The sequence below is a fragment of the Podarcis vaucheri genome, assembly GCF_965113315.1.
Source record: "Podarcis vaucheri genome assembly, chromosome: 8".
Lineage (NCBI taxonomy): Eukaryota > Metazoa > Chordata > Lepidosauria > Squamata > Lacertidae > Podarcis > Podarcis vaucheri.
This window is the reverse complement of record NC_138766.1, coordinates 86,935,907-86,950,888: the sequence shown is the minus strand read 5'-3', so window position 1 is coordinate 86,950,888 and position 14,982 is coordinate 86,935,907. Positions and strand designations below refer to the sequence as shown.

General features: G+C 42.2%; 1 protein-coding gene across 3 annotated transcripts in view; it reads left to right on the top strand.

Annotated features, from left to right (window-relative positions):
- FAM135B (family with sequence similarity 135 member B) overlaps nucleotides 1-14,713 on the top strand; it is a 144,231-nt gene extending 129,518 nt beyond the window's left edge. For all 3 annotated transcript variants that reach the window (XM_082235473.1, XM_082235474.1, XM_082235475.1), the window contains 9 exons: nucleotides 183-337; nucleotides 1,416-3,441; nucleotides 4,413-4,579; nucleotides 5,911-6,002; nucleotides 7,882-7,979; nucleotides 8,156-8,307; nucleotides 9,193-9,303; nucleotides 10,293-10,406; nucleotides 13,859-14,713. In XM_082235473.1, coding sequence (XP_082091599.1) covers nucleotides 183-337; nucleotides 1,416-3,441; nucleotides 4,413-4,579; nucleotides 5,911-6,002; nucleotides 7,882-7,979; nucleotides 8,156-8,307; nucleotides 9,193-9,303; nucleotides 10,293-10,406; nucleotides 13,859-14,064 — 3,121 coding nt within the window. In that variant the 3' untranslated portion in view covers nucleotides 14,065-14,713. The remainder of the gene's footprint in view (nucleotides 1-182; nucleotides 338-1,415; nucleotides 3,442-4,412; nucleotides 4,580-5,910; nucleotides 6,003-7,881; nucleotides 7,980-8,155; nucleotides 8,308-9,192; nucleotides 9,304-10,292; nucleotides 10,407-13,858) is intronic.
- The last annotated feature ends 269 nt before the right edge of the window (nucleotides 14,714-14,982 follow it).

The window sequence follows — 14,982 nt, the reverse complement described above, 5'->3', positions numbered from 1 at the left end:
ATGCAGCCCCCAGACTGAAAAATGCCCACCCCTGATTTAGATGGAGTTTCATGTTTGGTTCAAGTGGGTTGTTGCTGGTGATTGTGGCAAACTCTCCAAGGGGCGGGAACTCAGTCCAATGGAACTGGAAGTGGGGAAACTCTACACCAGGGAAAAGTTACCCTTCCGTTTCTTCCAAACAGCATCCAGCATCACAACCAAATCTCATCAGAAGTCCGGAACTCCGAGTACCTCACCAGCATGCCGCCCCTGCCAGTAGAGTGCCTCGACATTGATGGAGACTGGGGCACGCTGCCAATTATTTTTGAAGACAGATATGTCGATTTCCCCTACAAAGGTGGGTAATAAACTGAGCTTTGGAGCTCCTCCTTGGGAACTTTGCTTTCTTTTTTCTTTTTGAAATAATTTTTATTTGGTTTTACAAGTACAGTAGTACCTTGGTTTTTGAACAGCTTAGTTCATGAACAACTTGGAACCCAAACGCTGCAAAACCAGAAGTAGGTGTTCCGGTTTTCGAACTTCTTTTCGGAAGCTGAACGTGCTTCATTTTGAGTCCTACGCTGTTCCTCTTCCTTTCTCTGTGTGTTCTGTTTGTAAATTGAGTCCCCTGTTGCTAATGAGAGACTTCTCTTCCATTCTGAGGTTGTCCCGGGCACCCACACAACACAGAGGTGATATTTGGAGCCTATATTTGGTGCTTTTTTGGCATTTTTGTTTGTGCAGTTTTTTGTTTTTGTGACTATGGCTTGTGACTTTGTTTTTGTGACTTGTTTCTGTGATTGTGTGGAACCCAGTTCAGCTACTGATTAATTGATTGATTGATTGATTGATTGACACTGGGCACTGCACTGCAGGGGATGCCACAAGAATGCTGTAGAATCCCAACTCTTCCCCTTTTTGTATTATTCATTTTTGTAATTGTTATATAAAAGGAGGTAAAGGACTCCTGGGTGGTGAAGTCCAGTCAAAGGCATTTATGGGGTTGCAGCGCTCATCTCGCTTTCAGGCCGAGGGAGCTGGCGTTTGTCTACAGACAGCTTTCCAGGTCATGTGGCCAGCATGACTAAACCGCTTCTGGCACAATGGAACACTGTGACAGAAACCAGAGCGCACGGAAACGCCGTTTACCTTCCCACCACAGCAGTACCTATTTATCTACTTGTACTGGCATGCTTTCAAACTGCTAGGTTGGCAGGAGCTGGGACAGAGCAACGAGAGCTCACTCCGTTGTGAGGATTCGAACTGCCAACCCAAGAGGCTCCATGGTTTAGACCACAGTGCCACCCGTGTCCTAATTACTATATATTGTAACTCAATAAAACTGTTTTTTGAATCAAGCTGGTAATTTTACTGAAACAATTAGTTTCTAGTGTTACTATAATAATCAGGGGGTATTTTCTCTCTCTCTCTTTCAGTTCAGAGCTTGGACAGCTTGCCGGACTATGTTGTTTCTGCTGCTGGCAAATCACAAGTGGACTTAATAGGAGAAAATGAGGATGCATCTTCAAATGATGACACTGCTTTAGCAAAGGGAGATTTCAGGAACAATGCCCCTTTCATCATCCATACAGATAGGATAAATGGAAAATCGGTGTATGATCGCAGCTATCCAAAAGGAGATTCCTGTATGGTTGAGAGTCTCAAGGATCACCCCACAACTCAGGTACACACAATGAATGGAGATGCCCAGTCCCATGGGGATGAGTCAGATCTGGCTAGCAATATGATTTCTGGTTTGCAATCAGAACTCCTGAAAGATAATACAGAAAGCCTTAAGACACCAATGGAGCTTTCAGAAAATATGAGTGATAGACTTTCACCGGAGGCCGCCTATTTGGACATAAGCCCAGTGTGTAATAATGACCACCAAGCAGAACCAATGCTAGTCATGACTGCCCAGTATGATGGTGGCACATGTGGACAACACAAACTTTTGAATGAGATTGAATTGAGCCAAGCAGCTTCAGGGGATGGTTGTGAATCTACTCTCACTTCAGACAAACTTCTAAATGCCCAAGAAAAACCAGCGGATCAGAGTTGTGAGTCAACACTGCCATCCTTGAGGACATTTGACGTAAGTGATGATTTGGGTTCACTGAACGAGATAAAAGATGCTGAGGAGATTAAGGAGCAAAGAGTGCAGGAGTGTGAAGAGTTCAGCTTGACATCAGGGGTCATTAAGAGATCATCGTCACTAATCTCAGACTCAGGGATTGAAAGCGAGCCCAGTTCAGTAGCTTGGTCTGATGCACGGAGTAAGGCTTTGGAGTTACCCAGCGACCGGGAGATTCTTCACCAGCTCGTCAGAAGGCACGCGATTCACCGTAACTCTCTGGAGGGAGGGCACACAGAAAGCAATACCAGCTTGCCCAGTGGCATCCAAGCCTCCCTCACCTCAATCAGCTCTTTGCCCTATGAGGAGGAAGAGCGGGAGGTGGAGCCCAATAAGCTGACGAAATCTATCTCAGCTCCTCAGATCAGTAGCCCTGAGGAGCCTGTTGATGACATGGATATATCAAAACATGCAAAAACCATATTGGACACCGCAGAGGGGCAATACGTGGAAATAGGGTGCACCAGCATGGCCCTAGCAGAAAACGTTTCCATGTGCCGGAATGCCAGAGAAAATGGTGGGTTGCCGCTTCCACTTGCTACCATGGAACACCCCAAATCTGCCTTTGAAGAAAATGTTGACCGTCCTCACTTGCCAGAAGCTGCCGAGGGCTTTTCAGAGGTGGACTGTGGCTTGGAAGCCTCAGGAGAAGCTGTGTTTCTAAGGCAAAATGAAAATCTAGATGGCACAGTTGAAAGCCAGCTGCCAAAGAGAACAGAGGAGATCCGCTTGGGAAGGGTTGGTGACTATTTGGACACCAACACCACTCCTCTTGATGTGTATGAGGAGGAGGTAAATTTGCACACAGTCCACGGTTCGTATTCCACAAACATTGAGGGTTTTTCACACCATGAGGGCCACACGCCAGACTATACTAGCACAGCCTCATCAAGGGTGGTACCTGAACCTGTCTCTGCAAAGGGTCCCCATGGCAGTTCTCTTGCCAATGGCAAAGTAGTGATGTGTGGTGGAGAAATACCCAACTTACAAGAAATTGATCTGGATAACAGACCCGGCTGTGGATCCTACTGTGCAGAACCAGAAAACCGAGAGTTCAAAATGGTGGCAAACAGCACAAGCTTCCATTCAGTGGCTCCAGGGCCACTGGCGCTCGAGAGCAAAAAGGCTATTGAGGTGGTCAACTTATCCGTTTCTTGCACAGCCACCTGCCTTCCTTTTTCTTCGGTCCTCAAAGAGAACCCACCAGTGGCCGGCTTCTCCTCCAAGCAGGTCACTTCTCCAATTACTCACCAACCAGTAGGCTCCTTTGGGGTCATCTCCTGTGAGTCCAGTGATGTGGATGGGGAGGCCAATGAAAGGATGCTTAGGTAAGTAGGTCCAAGGGCTTTTCATTCCCCACATGTTCTATTGGCTGCAATTTCCTGGATTTGGTGGGTTGATTTGGTACTTCTGATTACACCAGCAGCTGGGGTTCAGGAAGCCCAGAAGCTCAGCTAGGTCATTCTTTTTACAATTTGGATTGAAGGTGGTTTTGGGGGAAGCTCATAAAAATGCAACATTTCACAAGATACATATAGGATAGCTATGGATTGTGGCTAATGCCATATTTACACTGCTTGCCAAACCAGTGGTGGGAGCGCACTGGATGTCAACATGATGTCATATGATTGACAGGTGGGTGGTTCCAATCACCTGTCAAAATTGTGGGTGTGGGAGATACAGATCTGCCCCAGTGGGCCAAAAAGGTCCCCCAGCCCAGGCCTACAACATTGGAGACTGAATTTGGTTATCCTTCCACAACTGGTCTACCAGCTGCAGTGGCAAAATCTCTCTTTTTTTAAAAAAATAAAAAAATATTGGTTTTTCACAATTTGTATAAACACAAACAATACACAATACAAACATACAAACACATAAACAAACATGTATAATTTTGAATCATTTTTTCTTAAACCTTACTTCGCCGACTTCCCCGTACCTCCCCTTTCTGCATCCCAATTCCCAAATTTGTTTCAGCAAATCCTCCCCCTTGATTTTATCTAATTTTCCCTTGTTCTTTTCTTTTACTTAATCTTTTACAGCTGTAGTCCCCTTCTTTCTATAACCTCAACATTTTAGCACTCATTAATTTTACAGTATTTCTTAAGGTAAATTTTGAATTTCTTCCAATCTTCTTCCGCCGTCTCTTTCCCCTGGTCTCGGATTCTGCCAGTCATTTCAGCCAATCCCATATAGTCTATCACCTTCATCGCAGTGGCAAAATCTCTCACCCCAACCCTTTGAATACAATGTTGTTGAATGCCCATCTCAATCATTGATTAATTAGTGTATTCTCCAGTTTTCATCAGGCCAAAGAAAAATTTAAAAAAGAGCTGAAGATTGAAGGATTTCTGTACAGTGACTTAACTGCACTCGCTTCTGATATCCCATATTTCCCACCAGAGGAAGAGGAAGAAAATTTTGAAGATGGGATTCACCTAGTGGTCTGTGTCCATGGACTGGATGGTAAGGCCAAAGAGGCAATGTGGGGATAACTGGGCATTCTGAATATACAGTGTTCATACAATACATAATTGTGTGTGATGTGAAAGCAGACAGCTGCAGTGACACTAGTCATAGAGACCATGGTTAGGGGGTCTTCAAACTTGGGTTGGACTATAAATCCCAGCCTCCTCTGGGAAGTAACTCAGTGCTTCAGAACTTTCACAAAGTCATGGGTGTTCTGAACCACAGACCCCAAGGAGGGCATGCATGAGTTGTTTGATGCAGAGATACCAAAGAAGGATTTCAGAAAGACCAGACATCCAGTTCTAGTTCTTTATAAGCTTACAACACAGTGTGCAGAGCCTCACTGCCTTTAAAGACATAGGATGGACACTGCAACCGTGAGAGGTCATCATCATCATTTTATCTGCATGCTGCCTTGCCACAGTTAAAAACAATGCTCAAGGTGGCTTACAACATGACAAGATTTACATAATTATAAAAATCATAAACAATAAATAAACCGCATCAAAAAAAAAAACCCACAACCAAATGGGAAACAATTTCCACATAAATCAAGATCTAAAACTAAGAAAACAGCATTAATATCACGGTTTAAAATGACATAGATAAAAAATAACAGCAATTATTTTAATTTAAAAAACCGGAGCCCTCTTTGCATCATGACATGTCCACACCCAAGCAAACATTCATACAACCTTTATGCACAAAGCAGCATGCATGACTTTACCCAGAACCTTCTATGACACCTGGCTGGTGAGGCCATAGGTGGCAGCTACTTGAAGCTTCTCCCCTTTCTGGGTCTAGAACTCAGTATCCCAAGGTCCACAGAATCAAAGCAAACCAAGTAGCATATATCAAAGCAAATAAATATACACATATGAGCTCATTCTTGCAATAACTTCAGTTAGTTTGGAGTTATCTTGGCCACCAATATTGTGCTTGAATGCCTTCCAGAACATTTCACCTTGGGTTCAACACACTGGGTCAAAGTTTGATAGGATGAAAATTGCCCTGAAAATGAATCACTATTTTAGATGAGGCACTGCATTCACACTGGGGGCATCACAGCCATATCACTGAAAGACAAGTCACTTCCCACCTCCTCAGGATATGCCTGCAGTGAGAGCGGGAATGCAAAGTCATGCAAACTAGCCAGCCAAGATACATGGACTCATTATCAGAAGAATCCACTCATGTTTGCTCTGAAAAGAGACATACCAGACTGTCATTGTCAACCCCCCTCCCCAGTAAGCAGGATGAGAGATGGGTGGATGATGTCCTTCAGCATGGAACCTGTGTCTTAGAAAAGCAATTTCTTCCTTCTCAAGGTAACAGTGCAGATCTACGGCTGGTAAAAACTTTCATCGAACTGGGTCTCCCCGGTGGAAAGCTTGACTTCTTGATGTCAGAAAGGAACCAGGTATTTTGCTCATTTCTTACTTCTTCAAGGTTTGTACCTCAAGTTTCCATCTCATAAGGATGCATTCAACACAGTTAATCATACCACAATTTTAAAAATGGAACACAAAGCCGCAGAAAATAATTACAAATACATTGGAGCTCAAGGGACACTCCTTCTTATCAAGGAAGACCCATGTGGTTGTTGTTTTTATATATGTCCTCTGTGATTAAGCACATCCTCCCATGTCTAAATAAAATGGAAGATAGTAAGTTTCAGAGAAAACCATTAATTATCAGTGCAGGCAAAACAAACAGGCCAGAGTCTATATTTAAGTTTACGAGCATGTTTAGTGGAAGGCAATATTGCAAATTGGATGTGCTCGTGTTTTTCTTTGGAACGAGTGGCAATTAGCAAGATGGATTTTCTCTCTCACACAAAAAGAAGCATTAATTACTGGATATGTTTCCCTTGAATCTTTGTCCCAGCATTTGATGATTATTTCCCAGGCATCTCATTAGTTTTGAATCTGATGCAGAGCTGATGGGATTACAAAACAGCACAGCTCCAGAGAAAAAGGGCCATTTGCCATCCTCATCCCTCTGAATTCCGTTCCTCCATCATTCCCTTTCTGTTTATTACAAGCAACAACAGAATGCATGGCTTAGCATTTGCATAACTACACATTGCTGGCCCCCAATGGGTACTAATTATAACTGTTCAACCACAAAATATCAGAACTATGTTGCAACAATGCAACTTTGTGGTAGCTTTGCGGTCAACATTAACCATCTGATGGTTTCATAGAGCTGGTGCCAAATGCAGCTGGACTTAAAGTGGTAGTAAAAGTAGCAGTAGGAAGCTTACAGAGCATTGGAAGGGCTTCATCACCAACCCTTCAGCTCTGAGCCATGCCAGTGAAGGCCAGAAATTAAGGATGAGACTGGAAAATTGACTGAGGCTGTGATCCTCTAACCCTTTTCCACCTTGAGGTCCACATTCCCTTCTGACCTACCTTCCAGAGGTTGCATGCGAGTGATGGGTTAGGTGAGAGGTAAAAGTGGATAGAAAAATTAATGCAAATTTTAATTTTGTGCAGTAGGCCAATTTTTGCACAGCTTTCTTTAGCCTCCATCCAGACTAGTAAGAGGAATTGTCAGAATGCAAGTACAATTCCCTGCTGGGCAAAAACATTCATGGAAGACACAAAGCCAAGCCAATGGAAGACATGGCCTTAGGAAAGTGAGTGTGTCTGGGGAAATTTCCAGGGGACAGACAGAGGTGCCTAGAGAGTCACATTTGACCTGCTTACTTGAGATCCAGCATCCCTGCTGTTACAGTCACATGTGAATAACTCCCATTGAACACAGGGGTGCTTACATTTGAATAGACGTGGGTAAGATCATGCCAATGCAGGCTAACAGTTGTGTACCCCAATGTATACAATTTTGTATGCGTGGTTTGGTTGGAGAGCTGCACTGCAACGTTCAGAGAGGTTTTGTTTAGATTTGCATACTGGTTTAGGAGCTGTGAATTAGATAGTTTCTCATTAATATGAAAGCCAGATTGAATTTCTTTAGCATCCCTACCACACACCCAACACCAGTTGCAGAGCCAACAGAAGTGAGCCTCTGAAATGCATGGCGTGCCTTGGGCAGGTGTACTCTTCTTTTAAATATTCTCGAACTTCTTTTGTTAATCATTTCAAATATATGGTTTACACCCACCCACACACACCACATACTGTGTGTGTGTGTGTGTGTGTGTGTGTGTGTGTGTGTGCGTGTGTGACTGATAGATAGATAGATAGATAGATAGATAGATAGATAGTCTCTTTCTTCTTCTTTGCCTATGAAAACTCCGAAGGGTACTACCAACTGTTCTTCTCTTGATTTAACAGACGGACACATTTGCAGATTTCGATACAATGACCGACCGTTTGCTGGATGAAATAATTCAGCACATTCAGCTGTACAACTTGTCGATATCGCGAATAAGGTAAATAGCAGTGGCAACTGTGGAGCAAGGCGACGTCATTTTCATAGGCTACTGTTTGGTTGTTAATTTATTGAATGGTGGCCCCTTCTGCTTTTGTGCATCACTTTGAGGTTCCTTTGAATACAGAGCAATGAAGGCATTCTCTACATCAATGGATTAAAATTGTGTCCCCACAGTTTCATCGGCCACTCCCTTGGCAACGTCATCATCCGATCCGTGTTAACCCGGCCCAGATTTCGCTATTACCTCAATAAGCTGCATACTTTCCTTTCCCTCTCTGGGCCTCACCTGGGAACGCTTTACAGCAACAGTACTTTGGTTAGTACAGGTAAGAGCTACTGGCTGTTTGAAGGGAAACACTGAAAGTATGAGAGTGGTTCTAACATCCTGTCTAATGTTTCTTTCCCCATGCTATGAAATGTCATAGGAGTGTCTCCAACCAGGAATGGAATACAACTACAGAAACCAATTCACTGAAGATCATTGGTTTCTGTGGACATGCTCTAGTTTCAATGGGTATACTCTGAGTTTTATTGGAGATCTCTCTCTCTCACACACACACACACAGAGAGAGAGAGAGAGAGAGAGAGAGAGAGAACAACCAACCTCATAAAATGCACAAAATGAACCAAGAACATGCTTTATAAACATGTGGACTTTGCTTGTCCATTGCTAATAAACCAAGGCTGGGAAGTTGTGGCCCTCCAGATGTTGTTGGATTCCCATTAGTCCATGGCAGCATGGCCAGTTGGTTGAGGGTGATGGAAACTGTAGTCCAAGACACCTGGAGATAGGCCTAACCTACTTTTAGAGGTTGTCTAAAAACTTCTCCCATCATGTTACAATTCCCAGTACACAAGCCCTGAAAAGCCCCTTTGCCTGCCAGCCAACCAGCGACTATCCAGGCCCCTTACTATCACGTTACTTTCAGATGACCACTTTGGTTTTGAATAAGTAAATTAAAAATTTAAAACTGTCCACTAGCACCTTAGAGACCATCTAAGTTTGTACTGCATATAAGCTTTCGTGTGCATGCACACTTCTTCAGTTTTGAATGACCCAGACCACTCAGCTTCCCCCAGTAGTTCTCAGACTCCCTTTGAAATAGCTGCTTTGAGGTTTAATGCAGAATTGATCTCCCCCAATCGGTTTGCTGGGCTTTACCCCACGCAAGTGCTCTTGGAAACCCACAAATCACCATTGCTTTTTCTAGGCTTGTGGCTCATGCAGAAGCTGAAAAAATCCGGGTCACTTTTGCAGCTGACCTTCAGGGACAACGCAGATCTGCGGAAATGTTTCCTCTACCAGCTCAGCCAAAAAACAGGTGGGTGAGTTAAAATCAAAGCCTCTATTCTAGCAAGTGGTGGTATCTTCATCTGCTTGTTTGAAATCCAGTTGACTTGGGGAAACGGCCATTTCACAGAGAGTGGTTTCCTGTTTGGCTGCTACCATAGGCGCCAACTGCTAGGGGTCAAGGTCCCTTCGCTCCCTCTCCCAAATAAAATATTTTAGGGAGCTGGGGACCCCCAAAGTTGCTGGGCATTGCCATTCAAATGGTGTGTGTGCACTGTGGCATGTGATCAATTATGTGGGCTGGAGCTTACCTGCTCCTCCATGTTTTATTCAAGTTGGCATCCCTGGCTGCTACTATGCTGTAAAAAAGAGGTTTAAAGGACCCCTGGACAGTTAAGTCCAGTCAACGTTGACTATGGGGTTGTGGCACTCATCTCGCTTTCAGGCTGAGGGAGCTGGTGTTTGTCCACAGACGGCTTTCCAGGTCATGTGGCCAGCATGACTGAACCGTTTCTTGCGCAACAGGACACTGTGATGGAAACCAGAGCACACGGAAATGCCATTTACCTTCCCACCACAGTGGTACCTATTTATCTCCTTGCACTGGCATGCTTTCGAACTGCTAGGTTGGCAGGAGGTGGGACAGAGCAACAGGAGCTCACCCCATTGTGCTGATTCGAACCGCCAACCTTCTGATCGGCAAGCCTAAGAGGCTCAGTGGTTTAGACCAAATGCAGACCCTCTAGACCTCTCTGTCTGGCCCTTCAGATTCCACACAATCTCCTCAACCATATCACTGCTACTCAGTGCTATTATTAAAAAAAAAAAAGAAGGAAAGGGGGGGGACAGAAAAAGAGGGGGGTGCCAGAACTTACCATGAAACTTACTTTTTTTTCTTTGTATGGTATGGTGCTTTCTTCATAGTGGATAGAATTTGCTCCACCACCCAGCATGCATTTCATCTAAGGAAGGCTGTTCTAATGCACAAACTTGTTTCCTTTTTCCTTTCTTTTTTTACAGGTCTCCAGTATTTCAAAAATGTTGTCCTGGTGGCCTCTCCCCAAGATCGCTACGTACCATTTCATTCTGCAAGAATAGAAATGTGCAAATCGGCCCTGAAAGACAGACAGACGGGTGAGCTTCTTTGTGGATTTAAGAGAGTAGCGGTATTTAAAACAACAACAAACTGTGCATGGATTTATTTCTAGATGGGCATATCCTAATAAGACTCATAGTAGATTTATACAGTGTGAAAACAGATACAGTGGTACCTCGGGTTAAGTACTTAATTCGTTCCGGAGGTCTGTACTTAACCTGAAACTGTTCTTAACCTGAAGCACCACTTTAGTTAATGGGGTTTCCTGCTGCTGTCGTGCCGCCGGAGCACGATTTCTGTTCTCATCCTGAAGCAAAGTTCTTAACCTGAAGCACTATTTCTGGGTTAGCAGAGTCTGTAACCTGAAGCATATGTAACCCGAGGTACCACTGTACTTCCCTGTTTCCAGATGCCCATAATCTCCATTGGACATCAGGAGACAAAAGAAAAGAAGGAATCTCCAGTTAGATCTAAGACTCCTATCTGAAATCTGCGTCATACATGGTACAGGGAAACTTTCTATGTTCCTCAGGAGGAGCCAGGGCCATCTGCCACACAGGTGATCACTTGAAGATGATTGCCACTCATCCGAGTTGAGTCAAACAATCGCGTATTGCAAGACCATGTGAATTAGATCAGGGCTAGAGGCCCTCAAGGTGTGGTTGAGCTGAAAATCCTACCATACCTGACCATTCCCTGGTGCTGGTGGGATTTTGAGTTCAGTGCTCAGAAGTGCCCCATTTGTATGCAAGACTGCTATTCTTGCTTCTGTGTTTAGAGCTCCTTTTAGCATTGAAACCACACCATGTTCAGAAACAGGCACTTATGGATTTCTGTAGGCAAATAATAACCCTGAGGAGTGGTATTGGGGTAAAAAGAGAGCAGATTGGAATGGGAAAAGAAGAGCCTGTTAATCTCCCAATTCAGCAAGCAAACCAAGGAGAGGGGCACAGGAAGCTATGGATTAAGTTGGGAAACAGGAGACATTTACCCAATGGGAAAGGACTGTGGCTCCTCTAGACTGGTGGGTTTTCCATTTTGTTTTGTTGTTTTTTTGCAGATATATTCTGCAGCATGCCATTGATACAACAATAGTTTATTAGTGATAAATTTATGCTGGACTACCTGCATATAAATTCACTTTATTAGTTGTTCTGCTACACTTCCTTTTTTAATATATATTTATTAGCATTTTCTATAATGAAACAAAAACAAAAATAAACAACCACCAAAAATATATATAACAAACATACAAAAATGTAAAACTTAAAAACAATTAAAAACACATAAAGTTTCAATTGCTTATTTCTTTTAACTTGTTTATCAGACCTCCTCACACCTTCCCTTCATGTATTCCAATTCAAATTATTAGCTCAGCAAATCCTTATTACTTATTTCTCAACTTTAACTTAATAATTTAATTTAACATATTATTAAATTAATGATTAAATCTGACATCAAGAATCACAAAACAGAGAAACCAGTAGGAGAACACTTCAATCTCCCAGGACATTTTATACAAGATCTCAAAGTAGCTGTTTTACTACAAAGGAATTTCAGAAATAGACTGGAAAGAGAAGCTGCTGAATTGCAACTCATTACCAAACTTAAAACCATGGAGAGACCTGGTCTGAACAAAGACATTGGATTCTTATCTCATTATACATGACTAAGCCATTTTTCACCTTCTCATCCCTTGCCTTTTCCTGTAAGACCTATTGCAGTCGTTAAGAGACATCAACAGGCTCATCTCAGCTATCTGCCAATCTCCCATTCCCACCACCCTTCTGAGTAATACCCCTCCCCACCTTCTCACTATATAGAAGGATCTGGCAACTTCTGTTTCAGTGTATCTGAAGAAGTGTGCATGCACACGAAAGCTCATACCAAGAACTAACTTAGTTGGTCCTTAAGGTGCTACTAGATGATAGATAGATAGATAGATAGATAGATAGATAGATAGATAGATAGAGCTATAGATAGTAACACCAACAGCATCTGAAGGGTCACAGGCTCTCCATCTTAGAGTTACACAAATGCAGTCAGCTACACAGAAAAACCTATATTGATGGGAAACACCTCTCAGAGCCCAGAAACAGATAGCAATGGGGATCGCCTGCCCTTCACCTCTGCAATGCCAGCAAAAGCTCATCTGGACTTAGGAAACGATGGTTGAACCACCGTCAAGTATCAGCCCCACTTCTTTTAATTTATGTATTCATTAGTCTTCCTTCTTAAGTATAATGACTTAAAATATGGCACAATCATTATTAGTGAAATACTGAGATAGCTACTCTTATTACCAGTTGTGATGATTTGCCAAATTGTCCATAATTACAGTTTTCCTTTTGATAAACAGTTAACTTGGCTAATCATGCTATATCCCAACTCTATATGCTTTTTCAGGTCTCCTATTAAATTTTCCTTGCCTGCAGCTATTAAATACATAATTGGCCTTTGAAGCTTAGGAGGATTAGCCTATTTTTCATACTTCAACAAACATAATTTCAGATCTACTGCTAATTTAAATTTGTGCATTTCATTTTTACTATTTATAGCTTTATCCCGGTACTTTCTTTTTCTTTCACAAATGCACCACATATGGATAAAATTCCCTATATCTGTTGTGCAATACCCACATTTCCCTTCCACCCTTCCCTTCTACTCATTTTCCGTGGTGAAAGTTAATAAAAATATTATAAAAAGAGAATAGGATGCTGTGTGAGATGAGTCACTTGCCTGGTCCAGCAGGTTCATCTTGTGTTCTTCATACACCATGAATATTGAAGACAATGAAGAAATAATAATAATAATAGTTATGCTTTTTCTTTTTTTTCTTTTTTTAAAAAATAATATTTATTAATAGTTTCAAAATTACAGAAAAAACAGAAAAAATTAAAAACAACACTACAATACATAAAAAGAAGAAAACAAAACAAAACATAAAAACCAATGCAACAATACAGCAAAAAGATAAAAAAGAAAGAAAGAAAAGACACAAATCCCATATTGCATATCTTTAACTTCCATTTGCTTGTTTCATTGACCTCCTCACACCTCCCTTTTTGTATTCTAGCTTGATTAGTTATTTCAGCAAATTCTTTCCATCTTTCTCAATTTTTATTAAATAATTTATCTTAGCAATTTAACCTATTAATTAACTCAACAAATCCTTTCCCTCTTTTCCCCATATTCTGTTATTCAAATTACCTTAATTTATTTAACCTTATCTTACCGTAAAATACTTTAGAGCTTAAAGCTTAATATTCGATTGTACATAACTCCTGATATCATTTCTACTAGAGTCATATAGTTTCATTCCAACATTTTCCCTAATATTCATTAATTTTAGGCTAATTCCCTGGGGGGGGGGAAATCTTTATAAACTTTCTTCCAATCTTCATCCAACGTCTCTTCTTCCTGGTCTTGGGTCGTGTCAGTCCTTAGTGTCAATTCCATACATAATAGTTATGTTTTTCAACTTTCCAAGGTCCTGTTTATGCCGAGATGATCAACAACCTCCTCCGGCCGGTCGTGGGGACAAAGGATTGCACTTTAATCCGCCACGATGTGTTCCACGCCTTGCCAAACACAGCCAACACCCTGATTGGGCGAGCAGCTCACATCGCGGTGCTGGATTCTGAACTGTTCCTGGAGAAATTTTTCCTGGTTGCAGGACTCAACTACTTCAAATAAGACTGTGAGCCTCAGGGCAGCAAAGGGAGTCTTGCATATTGAATTGCAAAGACTTTCTGGGCCAAGAGAGTGCTTCGTTTCTGGAAACAAACAGAATATGCTTACGGCACACCCTAGTGGCTTGGGGAGAGCAATCAAAGTGCTTTGGTTATAAGGTATTCAAAGGGCCAAAAATTGGTGCTTTTTGGAAGATGTAAACATATACATGTTATTCCATCTTTTTTCTTTTTGTTCATCTAACCACCAACCTCCTAAAAAAAAAAAAAGCTTTTAAAATCCTGAGGATGTGATTATAGATCTGCCCCCTTTATATAATGGTCACTGGACTGACATCTTTTTCTCCCTTCCACCATTAAGAAATCCACTTAGGCATAAACTGCCTTAGCTGAGTCAATAATTATTATTTAAGAAGAAACTTGTCTGGTTTTGTAGATTTTCCATGTTTCGTATGGTCAACAAAAGAAGAAAAAAGTAAACTCAGGTTAAATTCTCCTTTGTGGTGAATCAGAAAATAGGAATGGGAACCTGTGGATTACAGCACTTTATTTATTTGTTTGGCAGGGGAAGTTGAGAAGAAAACTCGGAAATGTGTGGAAAACTCCAGTTCTGAAGGCCGCAAAGTGTAATAAAATTATCTCTGCAAAGTCTAGTCGCTGACTTTGAACTAATCTGTTGTGGTGTCCCAAATTTTGGTGGGCAGGGGCTTTCCTTGTGGCAAGCAATCTGATTTAAGCGACTCAGGAGGAGCTTTGAAGGCACTAGAACACAGGCTGGCAATGGTGGACGTATTGTGAAGTGAGCAAGGATTGAAGGATGTCGCCCCAAAACGACTCCTTCCACTGATCAAGACCCAGGCCTCTCCTCCAGCACACAGAGGCTACAGTTCATCCACTCACTTCAAGACCCAAACAAGGGACC